The 25,061-nt window shown below is 39.4% G+C and overlaps 1 protein-coding gene across 5 annotated transcripts in view; it reads left to right on the forward strand.

Moving 5' to 3' along the window:
- emid1 (EMI domain containing 1) overlaps positions 1-25,061 on the forward strand; it is a 107,679-nt gene that overhangs the window by 77,159 nt on the left and 5,459 nt on the right. For 3 of the 5 annotated variants that reach the window (XR_008642986.2, XM_055199057.2, XM_055199058.2), the window contains exons 4-14: positions 3,557-3,646; positions 4,035-4,096; positions 4,428-4,554; positions 8,672-8,716; positions 9,182-9,280; positions 16,697-16,801; positions 19,355-19,444; positions 22,887-22,939; positions 23,025-23,087; positions 23,181-23,225; positions 23,707-23,751. Coding sequence is in view for 3 of the 5 variants with exons in the window: in XM_055199057.2 (XP_055055032.2) it covers positions 3,557-3,646; positions 4,035-4,096; positions 4,428-4,554; positions 8,672-8,716; positions 9,182-9,280; positions 16,697-16,801; positions 19,355-19,444; positions 22,887-22,939; positions 23,025-23,087; positions 23,181-23,225; positions 23,707-23,751 (824 nt within the window). In the remaining 2 variants the exon portion in view is untranslated. Of the gene's footprint in view, positions 1-3,556; positions 3,647-4,034; positions 4,097-4,427; positions 4,555-8,671; positions 8,717-9,181; positions 9,281-16,696; positions 16,802-19,354; positions 19,445-22,886; positions 22,940-23,024; positions 23,088-23,180; positions 23,226-23,706; positions 23,752-23,997; positions 24,010-25,061 lie in introns of all 5 variants that reach the window. The other 2 variants (XR_008642985.2, XM_055199056.2) reach the window with 1 other exon arrangement.

Genomic DNA, 25,061 nt, shown 5'->3' on the forward strand with positions numbered 1-25,061 from the left:
TCCTGGATTAATCTAAACCCTGTCCGGGAAAACGCTCCTTAAAGTTCTGCATAATTAAGTGCATGACCAATTGAGTGACAGGTGGATTGTTGCTGCCGTCACTACAGTCGAGCTAGGTGGGCGTGTGTTTCAGCAACCACCCACGTTTCGCCTCTTTGCCCATTGTTGACAACATCTGTTTCTGCTCACTCTCACTCAGTTGCATAATGAATAGTCTTACAAGTTAGTCATCTATTTTTTATCCTCAAGACTGATCATTACTTTAAGTAAGTTGCATTAAAAGGTAGCTTGAGCTAATTAAACTCTGAAAAGTATGACTGATTAGCTCTAACTATTTGCTAGACGGGCAGACTTAGCGGCTGTGTTTATGCAACTGGCCACAGGTCTGGGAGAGAGTCAGGTGCCACTTTGTTGGATATGGTTCTGCTCCTTCTGTGGTATAAACCACGTTAGAGAGGCCATGGAGATTTCCTGTCCCTAGCCAGTAATGAAGCATTGAACCTAGTCAGTTGTTTATGTCTGGAGCACCTGAGCTAGCCACAGACTGCCTAATATAAGAGACGGGTTTGCAGACGTAATCTGAAACAGGTCGGTCCATGGACTATTTAAACGTCCCACTACCTTGAAAAGAGAAAGAGAGAAGGGAAAATGAACTAAGGCCTATTTAAACAGCACAAGGAAACTATTGTTTTTACATTTGAGCTATCTACTCCTTTTAACCAAATGTAACCTCTTCCTTCTCTTCAAGATCACCAAGAAAAATCTGTCATTGAATTTAAAGCAGGACAATTTGATGGAAAGCAAATGAAGACGTATAATACTACCTAAAGATTGGTTTCTAATGTTTTATATACTAGCTTTTCCACTTCACATCCTGATCTAGCCCACTCCTGTGGGCCCTTACCTGGTGCCAGGGTTTCTGTGTGGGCTTACTGTCAGTGAGGCCCCTAAATGTCTTTCCTGTTTCTGCAGATATGAATGAAGCAGCATTATTAGTGCTCTTCAGAGCGTAACTATCCCTATACAGAGCAGTAGCCAGGAGTTAAATACATACTGCTGTTTGGAGTCAAATTTGATACGAACAGAAAAAAAACAGGTCATTTTTTTACCTGTGTGGTTTCTAACAATGTGCACATAGTGCTGGTGGTTAAAATTGATGTATTAAATGTATGTCTGAGAAACCAAATTATAGTGACTTCCGCTACTGCCATTACTCGCAGGTTAGAGATTGACGTTTTCTTAGAAGAAAATGAAGCGTAGACAGAGTAATTGTGAAAGGCACACTGACGACGACAAAGTAGCGCACAATTGCAAGCGTGCTGGCTGCATCTGGGTCCAATGTTGTCCTGACACACCAGACGGACGGCGGCCAAGTTGCACATCTATTCTGCACCAAAGTGAGATAACTTTCCATACCAGCAGCTGGCAGGAGTTTGTGTTCCCTACTCAAAACGGGAAACTAAAAACCAGTGCTTGCTTACCAAGTTCACACAAAATCTCGCTCACCCAAATTTAGATATCCATAATGTATTAAGAAACATATCTTTTTACAATTTTCCTGTATTGGAATGATTCATAGATAAAATGAGACAAGCATTATGTGCATTCTCTCTTGACTTTGTTATTTGTTTGCTTTGTCACTACTTTGTCACACTACGGCTATACAGAACATCCAATCAGAATGATCCGATTTGACTTGGCGAATCAGACAGTTAAGGTGAAACTAGCTGTGTTTTCATTAAAGATCTAAAGATAACTTTAACGTTATTTTCTAAATGTTGACAAAATAGTATGTTAATGATGTTAACTGTTGTTGCTGATGTTATGAAATGTTATGCAACTAAAGCCCTATTCGGACGGGATTCGTTTTACAGGGGTAGATGGAGTAATGTAATTTTACCACAGGACATCTGTAATATCAACGGCCAATTCTCACGCGATTAGAAATCTCATTAAAACATTCAGAAGTGGGAGGGGTAACTCAATTACGCAGCACGTCAACTCCCTCATCATCACGTGCACATTACATGGCTTTCTAATATCACATGTGCAAACATGCCACATGACGTTGACGTGAAAAACTCAAAATTGGACCAGGGAGGAAACACCGTGTTTAATATCGGTTTGAGGAGAACATCAGTTTCAGAAAAAGTTTGGTGTCTATGAGAAGTGATTTTGACCTTTTTTGTGTCGTGGTATGCAGGAACTGACTGACTTGCCGCCTAGAACGCAACTGAATGCTTTTTTAAGTGCTTCTATATTTGAAAAAACTACGCAAAATTACAGGAAATGACAAAATGTACGTGTATATTTACAGCTGGTCTGGATTAGTATTACCTAAGGTAATTTCTCCAGACCTTTTTACAGAAGGTAAAAGTCGCCGTAACCTTTACTGACATTGTCTGTAATGATTACTGACATGGAGCATTCGGATGGGACTAAAATCACTGAGAAGCTCGAGACTGGGGTCTCTGCAGAACAAAAAGAGTTGTTTCCCAATTTTGGAGCGTTTTCCTGAAATAGGTTTTTCCACCTCTTTGTCTGATCCCAGTTTGAAAATGATCCCCCAAAATTGGGAAACACCCCTTTTTTTGTTTTCTGCAGAGACCTATACTTCCAGAAGCTCTGATAAAAATGGCTTTACACCACCTCCATATGTAAAACTAATCCCGTCTGAATAGCACTTTATACGTAATTTTGTGTTCTCGAGCTAAGTAATTCCAAAAACCATGGTGACGGTGGTGTTCGGCTGCGCAGGCCGACATGCGGATGACATCATAATACAGCGAGAGCGACTGAAATGCATATAGAGCAGTTGACTCCCGAATCGCTTCGTGGTTTTTTGATGTCAGGCACTTGGAGGTTCTTGTGATGCCACATGAAGTCGACCACACCTCTTCTGTCTTGTCCAAACATACAGCCCCTTCTTTAAAGAATGATTATGTGACTTTTACGCAAATCGGGTGACCTGTCAATGCAAAAAATTGTGAAATATTCCTATTTCGAATTGCCTGACAAAACATCTCACCTGAGCATAAAACCTTTATTGCGATTTATGGGAGCAATTTGAACGGTAATGGAAACACAGCTAGTTTCTTATGCTACGTACACACCAAACGCAGGGCATCACGTTACTCGCAGGATTTAACTTTGTGTCATGCGAATATTTTCAACTTGGGCGAAGACGCGTTTGAGGCGAATAGCGCGTGTATTCTGCCCGACCGATGTGTAGCTTAAGTGGTGAAAGAGGGGGTATGGTATCTGGAAATGACCTTGGCCAGACTCAAATCCAGGCACAGCTAACTGCACTACAGCTTTGACTTTTTTTTAACCTGTTTATACATTCATTATTCATTTCATTACTGTTTGGAGCAGTCACACCTGTTAGTAAATACTTTTCGGGTCCCAAACACTGACTGTGTGAACACAGCATATCTACTGTTCTGTGCTCTTATTAATCTCTTTGAATGAATCATTTGGAAACAAGTGCAGATTTAAGAATTGGATCAAAATATCTCTGCTTTTCTAATCATGACCTTTGAAATTTTTTGCACAGGGTCATCAAGTAACCTGGTTGCTCAGGAGGCTGTACGGAAACAGGCGTTACTTCTGAAACCTTTTGGGAAAACAGCAGAGCACATCTCTAGTAAGTAATCAAACTATTATACTAACTCTGACTAAATATGCTCAAATTCACCCCTTTTACATAAAGATTCAAATAGCCTAATAAAGACCTTTTAGGGGACTTGTTCATCTGGAACCGTTCTAAATCGTACCCAAATCCAAAACTCAATGATGCAACTGAGTCATAATAGTAAACAGTTGTCTTATGTCGGCCTTTGTGAGTTTGCACATGCACTTTCTTGCACTTTCTCAAACTGCTTATGGTTTAGTTTTTTAGAATCTTGCTTTATTTATTATGGGTCAGAAACTATGACAAAGGCTAAAAGTGATCGTATTGAGAAAAATATCTAATTGATTATCATTTGCTTGTGTGTCTCTGTCTCCACCTTTCTCTGTAACTTCCCTTTCAGGTTGTCTGAACTGCAGTCGTATCACTGCCCTCACAGATCGTGTCAGCTCTCTGGAGGCAAAGGTAAAGTTATGAATTTCTCCTTGAGCTTCTTAATTACAACAGTTATTGCATGTGTAAAATCCTGTATCATATTCACTGACCATCTACAGTACAATAAGTGTGTGTGTGGGGGGGTAAATAAATTAATATTTTCAAATGTGGCAGACACTTTGATCCAAAGCGACTTACGGTGCATTCATATATTATACATTTTATCAGTATCTGTATTCCGTGGGATGGAACCTATGACCTTTTACAGTGCTTTTACCAGTTGAGCTACAGGAACACAAAAGAAACTGAAATATTGAATGAATGAAATTAATTAAACTCTCTTCCTCTTGTGCTTTCCCAGGTTCAGCTTCTTACATCCCCTGCCTCCACCTCTAATAAAAAGACAGAGTCGAAAAATGAAGCTGACTCCTCCTCACTGATGGGGGCAGCACCTGCCAAAGGTGCACCTGGGGCTCAGGGTCCAGCAGGTAAATGCTTCTCTTTAAATCAGAATAATTTTTCAGTCCTGGATCCAGTTTCGTCAAATTACACAGAAAACTTAATAACCCTATAGGCATGTGGAGATAATCCCATTTGCTATAATCATCATAATCCCCAAATCCCACCTACCACTTAATTTATCTTCCCAAACAGTTGTCGAGGATTTCACTGGAGAGAGATTAGAGGACATTTAATTTCTGTATGTTTTGGACACTGTGAAGGTGGTAGGTGTTTTTTGCAACTTGATCTCACGAATTTCCGTGTTATAGTCACGGAATATTTTGCTCATTTATCCGTGTCATTGTCACGGATCTCCGCATTTTTCCGTGTCCGTACCACGGACTTTCTTTTCCGTGTGAGTTTCACGTATTGGTTACTCAATTGTTTTTCCTATTTTCTTACCATTTTCGTGTGGGTTTGGAGTTAGAACGACTTTCTGTAACATAAAATGACATCCTAACCCAACTCTAACCCTAACGTTAGGCGACAATTAGTAAAAATCTGAAAAAAAATAGTATAAACCAATAGTTAAAGTGACATCCAAACCCCAAATCTAACCCCAAACCCACGCGAAAATGGTTTAAAAAGAGGAAAAACAATTGAGTAACCAATACGTGAAACTGACACGGAAAAGAAAGTCTGTGTTACGAACACGGAAAAATGCGGACATCCGTGACAATGACACAAATAAATGAGCAAAATATTCCGTGACTATACCACAGAACTTTGTGAGATAATGTGGGTTTTTTGAGGGGTGCTTGTGACTTTGAATCCTACCAATTCATAGTTGCAATAGAGATTTAGTGCTGAAGCATTAAAGAGAATTGTGAAGACTTCAAGAGATGAATTGTCTACTAGTAAATCTGTAGGATTTGCACTTGACACTGTCTCACAGGTGTCAACAAAAACAACAATACTATTTGAAAAATATAGCGGCAAGCAACAATCTCGGGGTCAACCCGAACATGGCACAAAATGAATCATTCATGATGACCGGCATGATTTAAGATTTAAGTTTGCATTAGTTTTAGGCAAAAATAGCTATTTTTCGTAACTTGAGACAGCTAGGTGGCGCTGTGCCGAAACAATGGATGGTACCTCAGGTCATGCTTGTGATGACACCCACCAAATTTGGTGTAAATACGATAAAGCGATGTGGAAATATCGCCTCAAATCTCTCGACCACTAGTTCTCTCAGAACATGTTGCTGATGAACCATACCAAGTTTCATAACAATACGCAATACTTGAACAATACTTGAACTTAAAGACAAAATTAAATATGTCCGACACCCAAATTGGCTGACCGTAAACCATTTAGGCCCTGTTCCAAATAGCACACTCTGGACTTGTGAAACTCCTCAGAGTCCACACTTTGATGACATCATGAAGTGCAGACCTTAGGGACCCTTGACGCGAGTCCAAGAGGGCGCACCAGACTTGAGCCTCATGCCGGAAATAGGAAGAGAAGTTGCCCATCAGGGTAAACTCCTCCCTTCCATCGTCTGATTGTTCTGATTGCTCTTTTGCAAGGACTTCTGGGTTGGTAAAGTTTGCGAAGCCTGCTGCAGTGCAGGCTTTGCCGAAGACCGCATCAAGGGTGCAAAGGGGGCACTGATGAGCACACTTCGGAGCGTAAAAATGACAGATGGGACACCCTACGGACTCGTAGACTAAGTGAGCACGCGCAATTTCAGGCCAGAAGACTGAAAGTCCACATGAAGTGTGCCATTTGGGACAGAGCCTTAGGGTCAATCTCCTTCCTCTTTCTCTTCGTCTTCCCCTTGCCCCTCGAAACTGAGTAAAGGGGAAAGGGGTAAGACAGATCGTTCGTCTAAAAAATGAGACACTGCTCGATTACCGTTTGCGTCACCTTCCCTTGCGCTAACTGGCTGCTACGTAAACAGATAAGCGTTGACAAACAAAGAAGATGCCGTTGTCTTAGGTTGTGGTATCGATTGCCTGAGCGGAGCTCAACAAATAGCGCATAACTTAGCTGCTAGCTAGCACCTTAACTAGCGATTCAAAACAAAAACATTTCAATTAAAACCGCTTGAACATTTTATTTAGTATAATAGATAAAAGTATCATAAAACTTGAGTGTCATAATATAATTTCAATTAAATTGCAGAAAATAAAGTTACTTTCATTTGTGTAACTTCTTGACAGTTCGACGTTTATCAATAAAACTTCTTGATGCCGGCTCTCCTGAGATATTCCTAGGTTAACGTTTACCCCTCTCTTTCAAGTATGCTCCTTATCACACTTCGTTTCAAGGGCTATGTATCCCTACGCCTTGGCCCTAGCCCTTGATCAAACTGAGAATTGAGACACCACTTCGCCTCACATGAACGCGCAAAACCGAGGTGAAGGGGAAGGGGTAAGACAGAGAAATGAGACGCACCCTTAGTATCGCTTGACTCGGCATGCCTCACAGGATCTAACATGACTACTGTTATAATTTACACTCAAGTTTGCAGTAGTTAAAACAGACCACTAGGTGGCGCTGTGATGAACGGTGCATGCACCCTTAGGTCATTACTGCTATGACATAAACGTTTAGGTCTATTCTCACATATGACGGTACATCTAGTGAATGAAAACAGCTTTAGTAAAATTGGTATGTTATGTAAAGATCAGGTTCTCCCATCATCTACCTCTAATCCTATCATCAATGGAAATACTCCCATCTTTCCCAACTGAGGACTCCCATTTATCCCCGTGAAGACATAAAGCCATACTTTATGAATCATCTGTGTCCTCAGAGACTCCTTAAGAGAACTGAATGCTCTGAACATGCTACTCCAATCTCTATCCTCCTTATACTCACTTGGCAGAACTAAACAGTAAATCAAGGGCAATTCAATTACTTCCACACATAAAATTGGATAGATGTGCTGCCCAAAAGTACCCCACCTAGAAGCGAAGTCTATCTTTTATCCATTCTAGGCCCCAGAGCCATATATGATTGGGATGCGAACAGAGAAACAAAAACTTAGCCTAGAGGAGATTGTATTGATGTATGCCATCATATGGTCACAAGCGATTACCAAAATGGGCACATTTGACCATTCAACTCTCCACTTACGATCCAGGGAAACAATTGATAGGAATGGTTTTCTCCAACCACCAAGAGTTCAGTTCTGAAACATCTGGACATTTCACTTCTGTTTATGGTTGAAGTTGACATTCAAAAGTCAGAGCAGTAGAAGTAAGGAAGCCATAGTTGCATCCAGATGATACATCTGCATCCGGGTACATGGATTCCTGAGCATTAATGATGTTGTGAATCAGGTCAATGACTGCTGATTTGTTTGCAAACAGACCACGCTTGGTGGTCAAGAGTCAGATGCATTTCACGGTCCGGTCAAAGCAAAGGCGGAGGTGTGTGAATTTGTCTAAGCTGCGTGGTGTTCAGATGTTCGGCTTGTTTACGTACGTTGATTACCACTTGGTAAGATGTCAAGCTTTCGATCTGCTGATTGAATATAACACCGTGTTTGTTTAGTCCCTGCAGTAGTAGCATGTCTACAGCTGGACAACAAACCCTGTGATGTTCTCTTGGCTCTTAGCTTGTCCAAATTGTTTAAGCAAGCAGGATGTGTTAGTTTGATCAAGACACTTTGAGCATCTTAACACTAAAGATGTCATAAACCTTTCCAAAATAACTTTTGCTCCTGATCTGAGATTCCCTCCAGTCTGTGACTTAAAGTTTATGTCTCTTAAAGTTAGTTAGCTTTTTGCGAAAAAATATAGATTGAAAACGTTTGTGGATCTCTTCTAGTTACTCTTAAAAAGGACAATCCACTTTATTCGATGTTGAATTTGTATTTCTTTACACAGTTACTATGTTTTTGTATCAGGTATTGTGCAAGTGTCTCTGCAGTGATGTCACAGATAATGATCTCATCTGATGAGCTCAGTGTTATTTAAACTTTGTCTGCCAGCAGACACCTCACTCATTCACTGACTCGATCAGGCGGTCTGTTGTGGGACAGGAATACACCTTAGCAGACTGCAAACCTTCTTTATAAACTAAAGAAGTGAGCACTTTGGAGAATCTGTATAGTATGTATCTCTAAACCTTTGTTTTTTTTTGTCCCAGGCCCACAGGGTGAGAGGGGGAAGGATGGTTTACCTGGTAAGGATGGTGAGTATCATGCACATACTGTACAAGTGTCACACATTATTAGTTTATACACTGTAAAAAACTATTTGTTGGTTCTAACTTTAAAAAGTAAGTTACCTGGTTGCCCTAAAATGTTGAATTCATTTAATTAAAAGTATTAGTTGACTCAAAAAAAGTTGTCTCAACTATTTTTTTATGTTGAATTAAATACATTTTAAGGTGTCGGAGCCGATGGTGTAGTGGGCAGCGCTTTGACATGTTGTGCTTTCGGCGACTCAAGTTCGATTCCCGGCTCGTGGTCATTTGCCTGTCCCATACCCCTCTCTCCTCCCTGTACTTTCCTGTCCTCTCCGCTATCACTGTTTAAAAAACATTTTAAGGCAACCAGATAACTTTCAACAAATTTTTTTAAGTTGAACCAACTTTTTTTTAAAGTGTACATTTGTGAACTACCTGTCAAGATGAAATAGTTATTTCTGTATGTAGGTAAATCAGGGTCTCGAGGTTTGCCAGGGCCTAAAGGCGAAGCAGGTACAAGGGGTCCATCAGGTGCTCCAGGGTCTAAAGGATCAAGCGGTCTTCCAGGTATTCTGAAAAAAATCAATTTCACACCACCTTCTTCTGTTAAAGGTGGGGTGCATGATTTTGGAAAACACTTTGGAAAAGGGAGTCGGGCCGAGTACCAAAACACACTTGTAGCCAATCAGGAGTAAGGGGCATGTTTACTAACCAACATTGTTGCCTGGGTTGCGTATGTGTGGGGCAGGTCTATCAAGAGAAGGTCCAGTTTCTATTGGGGTAGGGGCGTGTTTGTTTAGGTGATTTCAAATATCAACATTGGCTTTCAGAGATCATGCACCCCGCCTTTAACTACTTTTTTTCATGTTAGTTCAGCTTTGCTTTGCTTGTTTTGTAATGATGAAGGAAAACAAAAAATGGAAGTAACCACAGAACTTTTTGTGATGAACACATTTTGTGAAGATTTTATATTATTTTATGGTGGGGGTAAACATGGTTTAGATTATTTATTTTTAGATTCTTCTTCTTTTATTAAAGGAACACGCCCACATTTTGGGAATTTAGCTTATTCACCGTATCCCCCAGAGTTAGATAAGTCCATACATATCTCTCTCATCTCCGTGTGTGCTGTGGCTCTGTCTGACGCAGCCCCCGCTAGCTTAGCTTAGCAGAAAGACTGGAAGTGAATGACTCCAGCTAGCATACTGCTCCCAATAAGTGACAAAATAACGCTAACATTTTCCTATTTATGTGTTGTGATCTGTATAGTCACACCGTGTACAAATAACAAGGTCATATGAGACACAGCCATCTTTTAACCGTATACATACTGGGAACTCTATTCTCAGAAAGCGAAGCACTGCTACTTGGGCGGAGTGATTTGCACAACTCTGACCGAACTCTCTGCTCCTCACCAGGGGCTTCTTGGGTGCTGCGAGCAAACCACTCCGCCCAAGTAGCAGCGCTTGAAAATATAGTTCCCAGTACACGGTTTGACACGGTTATTTTGTCACTTATTGGGAGCAGTTTGCTAGCTGTAGCCATTCACTTCTAGTCTTTGTGCTAAGCTAAGCTAGCGGGGGCTGCGTCAGACAGAGTTACAGCACGCACAGAGATAAGAATGGTATGTATGGACTTATCTAACTCTGGGGGATACGGTGAATAAGCTAAATTCCCAAAATGTGGGCGTGTTCCTTTAATAACAAATTTTGTTTTTGTTTTCATCTAAAGTTTGCTTTGTTCAAAATATCGATACGACGATACATCGTTAAAAACTCCTGACGAGGTGCCCATCATTACAGCATCTTCCGTATCGATTCAGAATCGTATCGTAGTTGATCCGTGATCCATATGGAAAAGACGCATGTGACGGCGCAGAGTACGTAGAGTGAAAGGGAGCGGCGTATACATGACTTTCCGTGTCCGTCTCGCGCGCACGTGCGTTTGCACACCTTGCATCAGCGTGCTGCATACTGTATTTGTCTTTCTATATCTGAACCTAAACTGCTGCAAAGATTGATTCATGAAGTTAAAGTAGCATTGCACAAAAAAGAGTGAACGTTGTCTCATAAGTAATCCATAATAAAGCTACTGCGCACATTTAAAAATAAATCAATGATGCGCATGTTGCTTTATTACCTGCTTTCTTATACTACACAACTCTTTCTTATAAGTCACGAATTTGGGAAGAAACACGACAAAGAGCTGCAGGTGTAAAGTGTGTCTAGGTGGGAGAAGAGGTATAGAGCTACTTCATACTATAGCTGTCACATTAATAATCTGATTTCTATAGAGAAATTTATTCTGAATGCATGTTTATACATGTGTTCATAGATTAAGAATTATATGAGAGAAGAATATAATGCCTAGAGCAAGGCACTATCTTTGTAAAACTGCTTTGAAGCAACTTCAAGTTCCCCCAAAAGCTAATAAATGAATGGCAATATCCCAACTGTTACAACATATGGAGACTATATCTGTATTTCAGTACGAAAGTATCCCAGAAATGGTCGTTGTACATTGATTTATTGAACTGTATCCTATAATAACAGAGCTTCGTTCTCTTGTGGAGTGCTGACCTATGACTGGCAGTGTGGTTTTTCGTCACATTGACTTTTGTGCCATAAGACGCTATGTAGAAAACCTGCAGAGTCAGCGTTGAGCCCCAATTCCACTGCCAAAATATTTGTGCTTGGACCGCACAGTAAAAAATCCTTTTTAGTTCACAGCATGTAGTGCTGGGCTGGGGTTTTCCTTAAAACACACACACACATGGGCTAGCATATCACTTACCCCAAAACTCAAAGATAACAATATAGGTTTTGTTGTAATTGTTGTAACATGGCCACAGGTATGAAAGATTTTTGAGTGAATTTAGGTCACTAACCGGGCCCTGCTGTGGGGCTCCTCAGACATATGAACACAATCTAAGGTGAACATGAGATATGTATGCAATACTTGCGTCTTATTTTTCCCATATGTTTGCTATTGAATTGTTAGAACTGCCATTTATCTTTACGTCTTCATATAGATTTCTGGGAAATGCATTATTGATAAAAGACTGGACTGTAGTTTAGACAAATTCCTGTCTGCAGATGATTTGATATATGGGTGATTATATAATTGCAGGTACATGTGGTGTCCAAAGTAATTTTTTTCAGCTTGCAATTCATTTTGCAAGTTCTCCCACTTAAAAATTATGGAGGGGTCTGATATTGTCATCGTAGGTGCATGTCCACTGTGAGAGACATAATCTAAAAAAATCACAATGTATGATTTTTTTACTATTTATTTGTATGATACAGCTGCAAATAAGTATTTGAACACCTGTCTATCAGCTAGAATTCTGACCCTCAAAGACCTGTTAGTCTGCCTTTAAAATGTCCTCCTCCACTCCATTTATTATCCTAAATTAGATGCACCTGTTTGAGGTCGTTAGCTGCATAAAGACACCTGTCCACCCATACAATCACTAAGAAAAAAGAGGAACTATATTTTATGGCGTAATAGCACTTTTGGGAGTACTTCGACTCGGCGCAGTAACTCCCTCCCTCTCCCATTATGAGAGTGAGAAGGGGAGCGGACTTTTCAGGCGAGTTGAAGTACTCCCAAAAGTGCTATTACGCCATAAAATATAGTTCCTCTTTTAAATCCGCTAAGAAAAGCGCTACGTTTTATTTTGTGCCACCAAACTTGCCCGTGTGGTCAGATGAGACCAAAATTGAACTTTTTAGTCATAATTCCACTAAACGTATTGGGAGGAAGAAGAATGATGAGTAACATCCCAAGAACACCCTCCCTACTGTGAAGCATGGGGGTGGTAGCATCATGCTTTGGGGGTGTTTTTCTGCACATGGAACAGGGCGACTGCACTGTATTAAGAAGAGGATTACCAGGGCCATGTATTGCGAGATTTTGGGGAACAACCTCCTTCCCACAGTTAGAGCATTGATGATGGGTCGAGGCTGGGTCTTCCAACATGACAATGACCCGAAGCACACAGCCAGGATAACCAAGGAGTGGCTTTGTAAGAATCATATCAAGGTTCTGGTGTGGCCTAGCCAGTCTCCAGACCTAAACCCAATAGAGAATCTTTGGAGGGGGCCAAAACTCTGTGTTTCTCAGTGATAGGCCAGAAACCTGACTGATCTAGAGAAGATCTGTGTGGAGGAGTGGACCAAAATCCCTCCTGCAGTGTGTGCAAACCTGGTGAAAAACTACAGGAAACGTTTGACCTCTGTAATTGCAAAAAAGGCTTAACATTGACTTTCTCAGGTGTTCAAATACTTATTTGCAGCTGTATCAAACAAATAAATAGTTAAAAATCATACATTGTGATTTCTGGATTTTTTTTAGATTATGTCTCTCACAGTGGACATGCACCTACGATGACAATTTCAGACCTCTCCATGATTTCTAAGTGGGAAAACTTGCAAAATGGCAGGGTGTTCAAATACTTATTTTCCTCACTGTAGTACACCAAGATAATGGGTGCAGTGGTGTTACAACAAATAGTATTACTATGGTAACATGTCTAAAAATCATGGCACCATCATCAAGCTTTTGGTGTAACTAAAGGATGGTACCGGAAATGAGAAATTGGGTGTGATCATCTTGTTTGAGGTGCTGCTCTGAGCTAGTGTGTTTATGCGTGTGACTGTTTTGTCCCTGACTTGGCTGAATACCAATCCATGTACTTCCTGTGGAAAAGAAACAGGATATCCCCTTTACATTCATACAATAGACTGTTATGCACTTAATTATCATGTCACAAAGATAAGCAGCAGACACTATATGTGACCTGGGCTGTGACTTTCAGAAAGTGAAAACTGTTTACTTAGGTTATTGGAATTTTACCCCTCCTCTCATCTGACCTCATTTCTTTGAATAATTATAGTAAAAAATTGCATTGCATCACCTTTTAAACACATAAAGGACAGACTGTTAAGATTTAAATTGTTGATAAGAGGAATAATCATGATTATCGCATTTAAAAAGAAAACAGTGATGTCAGACGAAAATGAGACGGGACTTGTTTTCATTTTGGAACATTTTGTTACTTATTTATTTATAATAATCAGACTACTAATAATAACAGCGTTATTATAATAATAATTATTAATAATTTAACAGCATTATTTTTTGCAAAAAATCTCCGTCTTGGCTTTGTGTATTGTACACATTTGTTAGGCTGCTGCTCCACAGCGCACTGTCTTGCAGTGTTGCCAGGTCCTCGTCTTTTTTGTACTTACATATCGTTTTGGCCTTAACCATTTTTGGCTTTTAGCTCATAAAGCAATAAAGTTTTTGGTGTTTTTAAAGTGTGAAAATGCCAGTCCAGATATTTTGATCTTTGAGGTAAAGCATTTGGATTTATTTAGGTTTATTATTGGATTTTTTTGTTCGCTGTTTTTTTCGTGCAGGATGTGGCAACACTAGTCAGCAAACGCTCGTGCCTCTGTCATTTTCTGCACCGCGCATACAGAAGACTTCTTGCCCTTCTAGGCATTTATTTACTCAGAAGAGAGACCTGTCATCATGTCCATGATGCACATTTAAACACTTTATTAACTACTAGTTGTTCAGTTTCGGTTATGTACACACTATGCAGAGTTTCTGTACATGCGGTTGTCGCTACTTGCATTTTGCGGGAGTTAATTCGGTTGTAGAATGTGGTTGTCAGTCTCGTAAATTACTGAACTGTGTGTGTACAGAACAGGAATAAGCATTAAAAGGTGAAGTGATAACCGAATTAATATGCAGTGTGTACAAGACCATTTTGTAACTCAGTTGTGTCAAGGGGGTCGCACATAGGACGTGCAGCTCAGCGCCGCGCCATTCAAAAAAAATGGAACACATTGCTTTCTATGAGTATACGCATACCAGCGCTGACAGGTGGCACCTGTCCGTGCCGCCCAGCTATGACTCAGGAAGTTGGTCAAATCCCTGTCGCGCCACACAGCGCCACTCACATAGTTTAACATTAAATAACATCATATTTGTCCCAAATCATTAACGATTAACATTGGCTGCTAACCTATATTTAGCATTTTGAAGTAGATGCTATCTGACGAAGCTCGCGCTATTTAATGTGCACTTCCAGTTTGCGACTCGAAGCGGCACGACGCTGAGCTGCGCGGCTGGTGTGAGACCCCCTTCAGATGATGACGTGTTTGTCCTGTGGTGGCTACCATAGCTTCACTATGCATTTTGAAAAGGAGGGGTGACAACTTCCTGTTGCCAACGGTCAGTGTCGCTGGAAGTCGGCAAGCTTCCATTGAAAAGAAAAACGAGATTGCGTCGCTCTGCCGTTGCTGGTTGCTGGCGGTGGGCACGCACCTTGAAGATAGGATTGTGTGGAAAAAGCAGATGTTTTATAATCAAAGGTTTTCTCTGCAGCTGATCTCGCGCACCAGCTGCGACATATAAGAGAGGTTTCCACTTAATCAGAACTAACAGGCAACGAGAAACCAGCTGGTGAGACCTTCTGTAGATGCACACGTTCACGCACACATCCAAACATAGAGCCGTATGACTCAGCGCAGTCACTCGCCAGGTTTTAATTTATTACACACCAGAGTCTCTAATATGCTCCAGCATTTAACAGTGTTTATTTGACTTTTCCTAGTTTTCCCTGTTAGAGTCCAGTGCAAGGATATTATGAACCCCCTTTTTGTTAATTACAGCCCACACACAAGGGATACGTTCCAATTGTCCGACAGGGCATTACGAAGTGAAGGTTTTCTATCATGTTAAGTGAAATTCCAAATGTTTGGTAGTGTATATGGTCAGTCTGAAAGGTATAAAGGACAGTATAAATTATACCTAAAACTTTTCGTTTAATTCATTTTCGTGAAGAAAGGAGCATTGATAAACACAAAAATCTTATTACCAGAGCCATGTATTAAAACTTAAAGCTTACATAACGCACGCTGTTTCTGCATTTCTAATGTTAATCTGAAGTACCTATAGAGTAGTATTACGTCCTATATATCTCTGAAGAGTCTTTAGTTTAATCAGATTTATAAAAGAAAAATTAGCTTTACCTAATCTTTCCGATAGCGTACGAAAAAATGAAGAAGGAGGAGTTACTACCGCGGGAGGAGCGAGTATGAGTCATGCAACACTATACAACAATGTTTAACTTATGATTCACTACATGTTCGTGTAATTTATATAATATGCACGCGCCTATTTCCAACATAACACAGAAGTCTTACTTACCGCATGCAACTCATGACCCGGTTGGGACTTTTCAATGAAATCCAGCGAATCAAACACACGCAAAACTCCATCGCTACCTCGGGTAATAAACTATATCCATTGTTTTTATAAGGCTGGCTTTCTTCTCCTTATATCCAAAAACACACTTTTTCTTTCGTGCCATTGTTGAGTTTTGAAATTAAACAAAGCTTGTCGCTTGATGTGATGTTTGCAAGTTCTAGGGTCTCCCGCTGATTGACGGGTGGGCAGGGTTTTTGGGAGAAGTGCCCATAAAAAGAAGTGATACGTATAGAAACCCCTAAAACGTTAGCTGAACCCGTAATCGAAAAAAACTTTCCGAAACTTGTACGAACCCTTGCGAAGTGGATTCGGCACAGAAATACTCTGGAACATGACCAACTGCTTTTTTGACACTTTGCCTACGTTTAGCATGAGGAAACAACTCTATAACTAATAAGTCAGAATGCATGAAATACCATTGAATCACCCCTTTAATGTAATTTGAATAAGTCTGATCTTTCTTTTACTTCCCAGTATGACTTTAAATATCTAGTTATCTATAGGTTTCTTTAAAATCCTTTTATCATGTAAGGATTTATCATTTTGCACACTACTTCCTGTTCTGCTAAACAGGACAACTTTTCCCAGCTTTGTTATATCTGATAGCTCAAAAGAGCAGACACAGCCTTGTGTTCTTCATTTCATGTGCACTCATAGTTTATAAAGCTTCTGTTCTTCTTTTATTTTCTTCCTCTTCAGGTCCACAGGGACCACCGGGCCTCCCAGGAGAGAAGGGCCTCCCTGGGCCCCCCGGCCCTCCCGGGCCCCCCGGACCTCCAGCCTCTGTACCTGAACAAGATGCTGGCCTGAATACAAATAATTGAATGCATAATGTGCAGTCATGGCTGGTCATTATCACAAAATAAACTGTGACATGGTGATCATGACCCATTGATGTGAAGAGAAGTGGTCTTGTACAGTTTTTTTTTTAATATTTATTTTGTAAAATTACATTTTGATTGTACATTTACTTTTTCTCACTACACAGTTATTTACTGAATAAGTCATTAAATAGATGGGAAACATTGGTTTAAATAACATACAGACACGATTGTAGGAAATCGCTTCCCGTGTCAAATATATAATGGCATTCACTTATACATAATTTCTTGACCGGACTATTCCTCTATTGACCATTCAATATGAAGTATTATATATAATGTAAAAATTAATTGAGGACGGGCCAGGTTCAAAGGACCGGTGTCAAATATTCTGCTTATACCACGGTTACCACAGACATTGCTAAGACATTGCTCTGGTGGTTATTTTAAAGGGGACATATCATGAAAATGTGACTTTTTCCATGTTTAAGTGCTATAATTGGGTCCCCAGTGCTCCTATCAACCTAGAAAATGTGAAAAGATCAACCCAGTAACTTAGTTTTGGTAAACCATTCTCTGCAAGCATGTGAAAATATAGGTCATTGAAATTAAATTTGGCTCCCCTGTGATGTCAGAAGGGGATAATACTGCCCCTTAATCTGCACTATCCAACCACGGCACTGCCATTAAGTACAGAGATCAGCTCATTTGCATTTAAAAGGACACACCCAAAACAGCACATTTGAGCTCACACCTACAAAATGTCAATTTTAACATGTTATAATAAATTATCTATATGGTATTTTGAGCTAAAACTTCACATACCTACTCTGGAGACACCAAAGATTTATTTTACACTTTAAAAATTGTCCCCTTTAAGACATTTGACAGGTTAGATGTGTTTTTAGCAAAAAAAATTCTCAACCAATTAGAATAAAGCATTCAACAGCCCAAATGTAATAATGTACATTAGCTCTCTCTCTCTCTCTCTCTCTCTCTCTCTCTCTCTCTCTCTCTCTCTCTCTCTAATACATGCACATGCTGCGCTGTCCCTTGTGGGTCTTCTGATTTTTCACACCTCCAGAATCGAGGTGTGATGTATATTGCTGTAATATATAGCCAGATGGATTATAGTTGCCTGTAGACAGACACACATACTGTAGTCTGTTCTTCTCAATCTAACTGCTTTAGTTATACATCCCAGTAAGTCCCTGCAAAACTTTATTAGTGGCCAATGATGACAGTCATAAAGAGGATTTCCAAAATGAAAGAAGATAACTTCCTCTTTGATTAACAACATAAAGCTTTGGCTGGATTGTGCCCACAGATGAGAGAATAAAACATGGGTGCATACAGAAAAAAATATAAACCAAAGAGGGCATATTTCCACCCTTTTGCACCTCTTTTCCTCTTCTCAGCAGCTGATTAAAATGGCAGGTTTCAGGAGGTAACACAGGCTAGACTCAATAGTCACATGCTGGGAAAAAAGACCTGTCTGTCTGATTCTGATGTCATTCAATCACTTCCAGATGTGCATGGCCAAAACAGCAGGGCAGAGAAGGAGAGTACGTGTGCGCGCAGTTAGGGCTGCCTTGAGACGTAAACTCAGTTAAGATTTAAGCATGAGGGAGTAGACGCAATAATATTTAAGTACGTGTTTCGTCACTCTTGAAGAAGACTGGCACTTCACCCCAACTCGGTTTTATGTCTGCTCTCCATTAAAGGGGACACAAGTCAGTCCAGACCCCTCATAAAGTTTAAGAATTTGAAATGAAGGCGTTAAAACTTCATTAGAACTTAGTTGAAAACTTTATTCCCGTAAATCCACCATTACTTTAATCAGGGCAATTAAAGGTTTTTATTGAAGTTTCCTGTTTGCAAAGCTTGAGGAAACCTTGCAGCTATAGACGCCACAGCAGCAAATTCACCTGCTGATAAATTATGTATCATGAGCCCACTGTGGGAATATTGCCATCTGTTAAAAAACAATAATATGTCCAGTGAATGTGTTATCTTGAGGAGACAAAGCATTATTGATATTAAAGACTACAAAGACGATTAAGCCAAAATTATTGTAGTTAAAGGGGCTGAATATTTTTATTAATGTGAACGCTGATTATAAGGATTGAAGGTTAATAGGGGGAAAACTGACGTCGCACGGATAAAAACTTTAGAGAAAATCATTATGTTACTTTAAAAAAATACTCTGTCTGGTGATTCTTTTAATTTATTTCAGGACATTTAAAAGCCAGCCCATAAAAATGCCACAACCAATATCATTAACACATTACAATTTTATAGTGCAGCAATATTTTACAATCTGCTTCAAATTCGGTGATTACATCACTGTTCATTCTTGTCTAAACATCGCCATCTACAGCCAAGCAGATATAATCATTTCTTACCATGACTGTCACTTCAAGGTTTAAGTGGCTCTTATATGATATGACCTTTGACCCTTATTACTCAAATAAAAAATTACTAAATGAATCATTAAACATCTAAAACATTATTGTTATACATATGCATATTTCAGGCCTGAAAAAAGAAAGTCTCCTCCATAACAACTTCCCTGACCTCCGACTGACCCCTCCACATGGACCACCAGGTCCACCTGGACCCACAGGTCAGTAAAATATACCTTTATTTGTACCTTTATTATTGGATGTGTATACCATAGATAAACATGACAAATCTGATCATCTGTAGAGCTTGTACTGCATTGTGCTAGTTGCGAATTATTTTAAATGAGTGTGTACAGAAGTGAATTTGCCTTATTTTCACTGTACAATTTTTTGTGCCATAAAATATATATATATATATATATATATATATATATATATATATATATATATATATATATATATATATATATATATATATATATATATATATATATATATATATATATATAACTTATTGATTTCAATACTCAGTCAATATGAAATAAAATTTTATGTAAAAAACATACATTTCTTTAGCTGGCTTTTCACAGACTGCTGATTTCACTTTTATAAAATGTAACCATTATTTCTCATGCTGTAATTTGTGCACCTTTTGGCATGTACTCTTTCATATATTTGAAATTTAAATCTGCCTCACTACATTGGTCTGTTCTGATTTGCTTATTGTTTAAAAGCAATGGATTGCACTATTAATCAGTGGCGGTTCGTGACTACTCATCCGAGGGGCGCCAATTCAAAATAAGTGTTCAGAGCAAGCGTGCCGCACAAGCCCTGAAAAGTGAAGCCAAAACGTCTCGATCGCCCCCCAGTGACCGGTCCCAGTATAGGTCATAAAGCTCCCCATGTTAATCAATGGGACTTGAGACCAACTAAAATAATTAATTACACTTCAATTATCTTTTTTCCAAAGCTGGTTTCTGTCATTCACTGTAGTTTTTATCACGCTGATGTAAATTCAAATGTTTGTTTTTAAAATAGGTTTGTGTTTAGTTAGTTATTTAATGATATAAAAACGGTGGTGTCACGTCATGATTGACAGCTGTGAAATCGTGTGATATGCGCATTCTACGAGAGCGAGGGCGGGGTTTTGACTTCGCGCCTTCCCTTCCTGCTCACTACTGCGCATGACTGGTCCCGAAATCGCTATTGCGCAGACTCAAGACCCAAGATGTCAGCGCCATATCGGGACACTGGGGGCTTCACTTTTCACCAATGGAAGAGAGCGAACAGGCGTCGTCCATCTTTTTTACAGTCTATGGTTCAGAGTGTCATGTGTGTGGTTCCTTTTTTCAAAATATGTGTTCTGTGTGTCGAGAGATCCTGTATGCATCACGTGTTTTGTCAAAATAAGTGCCTGCTGCACACGTGTCAAAACCATTTATGATAAAAGAGACAAAATACACCCAAGACACTCCCTTAACAGTAAACTCTGATTACGCATGAGATTATCCGAGTATCTGGCAAACACGAGCGTCTCTTTTATCATAAACCTTTAGACACGTCTGCACACAGGTTCACTTGACACACCGAACACATTTTAAAAAAGGAACCACATACATGTTGTGACGAACTTCACATCAAGCGCCCTCGAAAAAAAGAAGTTACTGGCTGCCACTGCTATTGATAATATACGGTACTGTGCAAAAGTCTTAGGCCATCATGCCACAATTAAATTTGTTGTTTTTGCGATTATTTCTCAGTCTCTTTAAAAAGCAGTTTAAAGTAGGGTTTTAAGTGTTTTATTAATCAAAATCAATGTCTTTATTGATAAATATGTCCTTGTTGGTGTCAAATGACCTCTGCCAGTAATCTGACTCTTCTTTGTAAGCTTAGAATTTCTTCTCTTTACTTACATTGAACGGGTAAGTCCAAGGAGGCTTCCATGTTGTTCCGCCATATTGATAAACTATAATAGCTCTGTTAGTGCCAACAGAGGTCACACTAAACACCGATGCCTAAAGAAGACATTTAGTCCTGAAAATTTAATTTTTTATTTTTTTTCATATTTCCTTTCTGTTTGTTTCTTAATAAAATAAAAATAAATATGGATGGACATTAAAACGTCTAAAACAACAAGTCTGGTGGTGGTGGCCTAAGACTTTTGCACAGCACTGTATGTCAAGTATAAGATAAAATATGACTGTCTTGGATGTACAAAAACGTTGTATCATGCCTAATGGGAATAATATGTTTTAAAAGAAACCGGGGCCCCTTTTTCCTCTATGAAGTGATTTTTAACATCTGCCTTGTTTGAACAGATTAACCTCCAGAGGATTTAGCACAAGTAACCATCTGATACATGAGAATATTTATATATATATATATCTTTTACATGTACATTATTATTTCTACGGTTCAGCAATGATTAAGCAATCATACATCCTGTACTAAACCAGGCTGCAGTTATGAGGTCATGATTTTACCCTAATACTTTCAATCACTAATATAAATTGTTTTATGATTGAATTATTTATTTTGAAGGTGCAGTGTGTAAATTTTTGCGGCATAAAGTGGTGAGGTTGCGAATTGCAACCAACGGCGTAGTCCACTGCTCACCCCTTGCTTTTGAAACACATAGAGAAGATACGGTAGCTGCCACCGGACAAACATGTCATCGTCGGAGACAACTTAGTGAAAAAAATTGTCCGTTAAGGGCTTCTGTAGAAAAATGGTGGCACAAAATGGCGACTTCCATGTAAGGGGACCCTCTTTGTATGTAGATAAAAAGGTCTCATTCTAAGGTAATAAACACATAACGGTTCATTATGAAATGTCTTTGTACACCCCTGATAATATAGTTTTGTATATTATTTTGCATTTCTGTCAAGAGATCCTTCTAAAAATCACACACTGCACCTTTAAATAAAGTTATGGAAAGGGCCTTTTTTAATTCTGGCTACACAAGTTTCAGCTTTCTACATCAGTTCTTCTACACTACTATTAACTATCTATAAAAAAATATTAAATATTTTCTTGCTATATTCTCTAGCAGATATGAGAATATTTCACTCCATTGCTCCTACAATATTTTACTGTTAGAATAGCCATACAAGCTTTGAATGTGTAACTTTTCGAAGGATCTCTTGACAGAAATGTAATATAATATACATGAGTATATTATCAGCGGTGTATAAAGACCTCACAAAATAAACTGTATTGTTCTTATTACCTTAGATTGAGCCGTTTTTATCTACATACATTGCGGGTCTCCTTACATTGACGTCGCCGTCTTCTTACTACAGTGGCCCTAAACAGACAAACGGTTCTACAGAGCGCCTTTTGTCCCTACGATTGATCAGACGACGGCATGTTTGTCCCGTGGCTGCTACCGTAGCTTCTCTTTGCGTTTCGAAATTGCGATTGGTTGCCATTTACAATCTCAACCCTAGATGCTACTAAAAACCCACACTGGACCTTTAAATGAGTAGTATTGTCATATTTAAAAAATGGGAATTTGCAACGTGTTGCAGTGGCACCAAACATTGAATTCACAATAAGAATCATAATATTATTCACCTTGCGTGTTGTGTTATGAGCATTGGATGTACAGCATGAAGATGTTTTTTATAAAGGGTTTTATTCAAATATATCTGTTCAATGCAGGACCCCCAGGACCGATAGGACCCAGCGGACCCCCAGGACCCGTCGGACAGATTGTAAGCTATAAGCTTATCAGGAGGGTAGCACTCATGTGAAAGTGTGTATGTGTTTAATCTTGTCATTCTTTCCTTGCGTGCGAAGGGAAAGCCTGGAGCTCCTGGTTTGCAAGGCCCAGTGGGACCGAAGGGAGAACGGGGAGAGAGAGGAGTGCAAAACACGACACAAGCCAAACCATACTCACTATGCAACACACTCTGTGTAGATAATTTAATCCCTCATTATTATTTGACCCTGTAGGGACCTCTCGGATATCCAGGAGAGAGAGGGTTCAAAGGGGAGATGGTAAGATGCCCAATTTTTTACCTCATTCTTCAGAAGATTTTTGCATTACATCCAGACTGCACTTCACTTTTCTTTAGGGATAGTTCACCAAAGTATGACAATGTCATTATTTACTCCCCATCGTGTTGTTTTGACCCTGTGTGGGTTTCTTTATTTTGTTAAATACAAAAGAAGATATTTTGATAAATGATGCTAAACACGCAGGTGGCAGTACTTCCATAGTATTTGTTACATAGTATCCTACTATAGAAGACAATGGGTAGCATCACTTCATCATTTATGAAAATATCTTCTTTTGCATTCAACAAAATAAAGAAACTCATGCGGGTTGGGAACAACATGAGGGTGAGTAAATGATGACCGAATTTTCATTTATGGCTGAACTCTCCTACTATTAACTATTATTATTGGACTTAAAAGCACAATTATTCCGAGAAGCGTATTATTCCGTGAAATTCTTGACTAATTTATTTCCTCATAGGGAGAACCGGGACCCAAAGGAGAGCCAGGGGAGAAAGGTCTTCCGGTAAGACGCACCCATCAGGTGCACATTTATTCCCCACTAAACCGTTCCAGGCGGGAGTGTGGGAAAGAACATTTGGAATGATTCATCCCTAAGCTCATATTCCATTCTGGGATATGTCACTTAAAAACTGTTTAAAATGCATTAATTATTTCAACGAGAAGTCGAGAAGTGGTTGATCCGCATTAATTCAGGAATAATCTTTCTCTGTAATCACCTTTCCCTTATGCCTGCTTATCGTTGTTCTAGAGCGATTTGAACGTAAGAGATTTTAACATACGTTGTGGTGTTTTTGTTGTTCCTGATTTATGGATTTTTATTGCTCATCATCTGTGTTTTTAACATCAGCGATCATGTTAAATCCTTCAGTGGAGTTTTTATAAGCAATTGAAAGCAAATTGTGATCTAGTGTGAAAAAAAATCACCAAATTTGTCTGTTACGTCTATTAATGAAACCTTCACTGTAAGGATTTGCTCCACACTGTTCATTGCTTACTTACAGTACTCACTGTTAGCACATTATATCATCAATATGCATCGATAATATTGTTTCCATACAGTATATGTTTATAAATGACAGATGCCCTTTACAGCTGATCTGGGACCAGTTTCCCCTCTTATGCACTGTCTAAGGGAGTGTCTGATCTAGTCTCAGATTAGCAATGAGGGGTGTGCTGTTATTGATGATGTTATTGTTGTTGAATTGTGATTGGTTGGTGGTTGGGGCTGTATCTGAGTGTTTCCCCTGTCCTCTAAAGCTGTCCGATTCCTGCTCATCACTGTCTCCATGGCTGCCTTTCACAGCCACCAATCTCTTAGCTACCAGCCCTGGCATATACCCAACACACAAAGAGATAAATCTTTGCTTTATTGTGCTCTCACGACAATGAGGAACACTTTATTATTGTTATAACCTTATTTTAAATGTGGGGCGTGTGAAAAGTAGCCAACAAAAAGAGTGGGGGGGGGCAATAATGCACGCTAATGTGTGTTGTGTATATGCTTCATTATATCATCTGCAGGGATAGTGATGTTGTATGTGTTTGGGTGTGTTGGTGGATACAGCTATCCTTTAGTGTCCCACAATGCATTGCTGCATGTTCCCACGTCATTGTACGGCTTGCATTCTTTCTTGCATCTTCAACTCACAACTAACCATCCAGTTGAGTTTAGTAACACTGGGCTAGTATAAATAGTTATATTTAAATTTTGCAGTCGCCCTACAACATGACTTACTGCAAACCCTGGAAAATGTTTTTTTGTGTGTGTTATTAATCATAAGACAAATAGATCAAAATTCTATTGGTGTAACT

This window comes from Misgurnus anguillicaudatus, chromosome 22, assembly GCF_027580225.2.
Source record: "Misgurnus anguillicaudatus chromosome 22, ASM2758022v2, whole genome shotgun sequence".
In the NCBI taxonomy this organism is placed as follows: Eukaryota; Metazoa; Chordata; class Actinopteri; order Cypriniformes; family Cobitidae; genus Misgurnus; species Misgurnus anguillicaudatus.